This window comes from Ascidiella aspersa, chromosome 9, assembly GCF_963924565.1.
Source record: "Ascidiella aspersa chromosome 9, kaAscAspe10.2, whole genome shotgun sequence".
Lineage (NCBI taxonomy): Eukaryota > Metazoa > Chordata > Ascidiacea > Phlebobranchia > Ascidiidae > Ascidiella > Ascidiella aspersa.
The window spans coordinates 14,603,400-14,608,317 of NC_139455.1; the positions used below are offsets into that span (position 1 = coordinate 14,603,400).

Consider the following 4,918-nt stretch of genomic DNA (forward strand, 5'->3'; position numbering starts at 1 on the left):
GTTATGTGCAAGATGCTTAAGAAGCCGACCATAGTAAATCAGGAAACAGGCAAGCTTCCTGCTGCCGCAGAACAAAAGCGGCTTAATTTGTAGCATATGCTTTCCAGAACTTATTATAAGCTTTATTTTATAGCAGTTGTGTCGTTACCATGACAGATAAATGAGACTCGGATATTTTGTTAGAGTGAAAAAGGTTTCACTAAAAATAGGCAGACATTGATTGGTAACCATCGGTATTGGTTTTTCAAAGCTGTTTCGTAGAACTGATTAATGCGTTAGGCAAGTGATAAGCTGTTGATCACACAAATTACTTAAGCTGTTACAATGCCTGGTATAAAAGTTCTGCTGTTTTTCACGATGACCTTTCTATTCCTACAAAGTACTATGGTAAGTTGTCCTTGAACTAACACGCCTAATTTGCCATTTTACTACAATGCCGGATTTTAGGTGCGCGAAAAGCTTTAGTCTGGGCAGCACAATGCGCTATTTTTGTTTGGTGCTTCCAAAGGTATTTTGTGTAAGTTGACAATTTTCTGTGTGCCTGTTTTTTTATTCTCAACAGCAGATTCTATCCAGGCTGTGTAGTACGTAGGGCCTACACAAAATTTCATAAATCTATTGTTGTTTTAGGCTCAGGTAACTTGCGCAGCCGGAAACAATGGAGAAATAAAGATGTGCTCAAGTAAGTTTATGTTGTCTGTTTACGACTGACCGCCGTGTTTTTAAGCCATGCTCCGCAACCGGTGTGCCGCGATACCATGCTAGGTGTGCAGTGACGCTCCCAGTGGTGTATTACTTGTGTTTTATAAGGGTTCTTTTTAGTAATGGGAACTAACACGAGATTTGTACATCCAGGCAGGCATCCTGACCCTATGCAAAAACCCAGGTGTAACTTTCCTTAATATTTAAAACTTTTTTAAAAGCTATGTTACGATCTATAGTCGTAAGTCAATTGTTAAACAATTTTTTTAATAACTCAAACTAGAAGTATAAATATACAACAATTTTTTTAAATCTTACATTAAACTGAAAAGGGTCCATATGCTCGAAGCCTAATCAAATATAATTGTAAACGTATTATTGGCATTTTGTGGTTGTATAAATTAAAGGCTGTTCCACCGAAAAAATAAATTACGACAAAAAATACAAAGCACACTTTGTCAGGTTTGATTTTTCGAATACGCTTTTAAAAGTTTAAAACCCGCAATACTTTTAGATCCGCTATTGCAAGGATTGCAATTTTCAGGGCTTTGGCCGGCCTAAGATAATTTATTAGGACCGTAAAACCGCAAAATCAGAAGATAAAATTAAAGTAATTCGTCATTTTTTTTCCTTCAGCGCGTTTTAGTATAAAATTTTCCTTTTTCCATGGTTGCCTAGATTAGTTGCTTGTTGTCTGTTGTCGAGCTTCATATATTTATAGGTCTGCCGCCGAATGGTTTTAGCTTTATTGGTGCAAAAAAATAACTGTTTTAGAGCATTAAGAGAAGCGTTAGGTGGCGCGGTGCATTGGCGTGAATTACATTTCAACTTGATGCCGGTGGAATAGTTTACAAGAACACAATCTAGGAATTAAACAACAAAAACTGGAAATACTAAGTTGTCGACGAGGGCGGGTCCGAAATTTTTAGTTTTAAGGCACATGAAATTGAAGATTACGTCACAAATAACGTAAACATGTTATCATAAAACTGTTTATCATGAAAAAATGCTGTTCTCCAGCGAACTCGGGCGCAAATGTTCGACTTAAATTGACGCTATTCGCAAACGCGAAAAAACGTTTTTGGACGTAAATTGGCAAAATTGTTAGAGAAAGACGCCACGCAAAAGGCACAGTCAAAGATTTACACACATATTTTGGCATTTATCTAGTTAATTTTGGTACAAGATATGGGGGCTAATGCGAGTTATTCAAGATACGATTGCGACACTGCAAAGACGATAAAAACGCTCAAGCGCCTAAAACGCATGATCAAATTAATTTCCACACTGTACTAGACCAGGGGTCCGCAAATACGGGGTCGCGAAAGCCTTCATGTATTTACACTAAGAAAATGTCGTGAGACTTTTGTTTGATCCAGGTGAGGGAAAAGAGCACTGGCAATCTAACACTATTTTTGGCCATTACCGAAGCACCAAACTAGTCTGCTTAGCCGGAATCTGGGTTTACTTCCTAGTATGTTTTTCCAAAAAACATTATTCTACTTTTTAGCCCGTTTTCTTTAACCAACGCGTCGTGGGCACGTTGCACTCTATAATTATTTTGTCTGATAATATTATCTTTTTGGCAAACATCAACTGCTTAACCAGGTTACGTAGTTTTTCACAAACTTAAACGATATAAACAAGCTATTATAAGATGCTTTGCGCGAATCTTTATGTTGTTAATGCGCTTTCTATACAGCTGTGGGACACTAACGTGATGCGGAAATATATTTTTGTGTGGTCAAGCGCGTCGACATCCTTTTAGATGAAAAGTTTTGCTAACAAAACCAGATGCAAACAATCTGGTTGCGCTTGACGCATTGAGTTAGGCTGGACATAGCAGGGTTATTTAACGTTGTTGTGCTAAGATTTTGCGTTTTAGCTTAATTTTGTAACATCATGTCTTAAAAAATATTGCCCCCGCAAAAATCCTTGAATCCGCGCCTTATAATGTTGAGTTTCCTAAAAAGATTGCGAGACGTGGGGCGTTTTTAGTGAGTTGCGCCAAAATCTATACCCCCTTGCCAGTAATTATTGCACATCACACGTAGTAAAACTCAAAGTTTAAATTCAGTTGTGTTACAGAACCCCTTTCATTTTTAAAATAAACATAACACACACTTGTTCTAATTAATAAAACACAATGTTACTGTGTTGCTATTTATTAAAAACATCCCGTTATTGTTGATTGAGTTGAAGCTGAGCTTAAGTTAAATTTATATAGGACTAGTGCATAATACGTTTATTTTTAAATCACGGGAAACATGACACGGTATGCACGGCACGTTTGAGTTGAGGTGAAAAAATTTTCTTATAACTAACAAAAACATTTTAAAAAGTAGATTGCTGTAGGGTTTGTAATTTGTTTTGCATCTCCCGATAGTAAAGCCAACAAAAATATAGTTTTAAAATCATGGCTGCTCCTCGCCTTTGATTTGATTTTCGCACTAACCTCCAACGTAGCAAATTCCCATAATCATAATTATTTTCAAACTTTCATTATTTTTAGGCTAATTGTTAGAAAAAAAACAATATTGAATAGAGTTTATACCAGTTTGTAAAACGTTCAGATCCTGCTGCTTTTTGTTGCGGAAAGCAAGGAAACATTTGCTGCGATAAAGAATTTTCAACATTGCATCAATGGTGTAAGTAAATTACATATCTAGCTTACCTCCTGCTAATTTAGTTGCTTACCTATAGAAAAGTTTCGTGTTTTTACGCGCATGTTTAACGCTTTGTAGCTTATAACCTTTAACAACTGCTTTTTGTACTAACAGCCTGTGTTATTTGGCGAAATGGCTTGACAGAAAATGGCCTATAGAAGATATTCGGCAAAATGCTTTATAGAAGTACTATACTAAATAATACATTAACGGCTAGATGATATATACATCGAAATGGACTATTATTTATATATATTTTAATAAGGCCCAAGCACCAAACTTTGCAACAAACGCTTTACTAACACTAATCCGTAGTGCTCGGAGGAGCAATGATGTTGATCATAATACCTTTGGTGATGTCCGGATTCTGCTTTCCCTTTATCCCATGCTGTTGGTGCGATGACGACGGTGAGCATTCCAGTCTCATCAGCGATGGAAGCTCGTCTTCTTCCTCCTCTTCTTCGTCTTCTTCTTCAGGGGGGAGTGGAGCATCTTTTTCGCCCTAAGACTAGTTTTGTTTTCTAACCAGACAATGACAACATGTTTTGCCAAAGCTTTTGTAAATCGTTGACTTTCTTCGTTGCACATTTGTTGGACAGTATGTCGAAAGAAACTTTTCTGTATGACCTCCTTAGTTTGGACCTTAAAATACAGGAAACCTAACTCAAATGTAAACTCACAAGAGCTGACGGAAAATTTCATAGTGTATGGCTTGTGTTTTTCAGTTTTGTTTCACTATAGTCACAACATATATATAATTATAGAACGTGCCCAAATTCAAATTTAAAGTTTTACATTTAGAACAGTGGTTCTAAAAGTGGGGCTTGCATCCTGTTGAAATTTAGGTGATGCATGGATGTTTTTGTAGTGGCTAACCGAACACATTTTCTTTTGGCCTTATATTTTGTAAAAACCCAATTGTGGGGCCTGGTTAGAAAAGTTTGAGAAACACGGATCTAGAAAGAAAAAAATAAATTTGTAAAAAGATAATAGATTTATATAATACTGAAATAAAAACTATTATCCTTTTTCAAAAAAGGAATATATTGTAAATTCTGTAAGAAGAAGATTGTACCCACATTGCTTTCTGATCACCGTTTGAGATTTAAAATCGCTGTCTTTTATTATGAAGTGTAATAATATTAAGAGTATGTAATACAAATATTTATTGATCCTGATTTTTTTATGTAAACCAACGCTTATCTTATTTGCAATAACACATTTGTTTGGACAAACCATGTTTTGTGTACGCCGCAAATTACTTGCCTAAAAATCTACATGTTTTCTTTTTATTTCAGTTTTTACATATAGCAGAACATTATGCTTCCAGTTAGGGATGTTCGATAATCAACATTTTATTGCGAAACCCATACCCGTTACTTTAGAGTTAGACAAAAAGTATCGCGATCCAGTCCGACACCAAATGACGTCATAACTATGCTGAAAAAGGTCATAGGTGAGATTAAAACCTTAAAAGCTAAGTTTTTGTTTACGTTATTGTATCCATGAATTTGGTATCGGATAAGAACCAATTACCAATTTAGTATCGG

At 35.8% G+C, this 4,918-nt stretch overlaps 1 protein-coding gene across 1 annotated transcript; it reads left to right on the top strand.

Moving 5' to 3' along the window:
- The first annotated feature begins 250 nt into the window (after window positions 1–250).
- On the top strand, window positions 251–4,577 carry LOC146133147 (uncharacterized). Its single transcript, XM_083397500.1, has 4 exons — window positions 251–387; window positions 631–682; window positions 3,276–3,350; window positions 3,684–4,577. Exons 1-4 carry the CDS (start codon window positions 325–327, stop codon window positions 3,872–3,874), a joined length of 381 nt encoding a protein of 126 aa, XP_083253626.1. The 5' UTR covers window positions 251–324; the 3' UTR covers window positions 3,875–4,577.
- The last annotated feature ends 341 nt before the right edge of the window (window positions 4,578–4,918 follow it).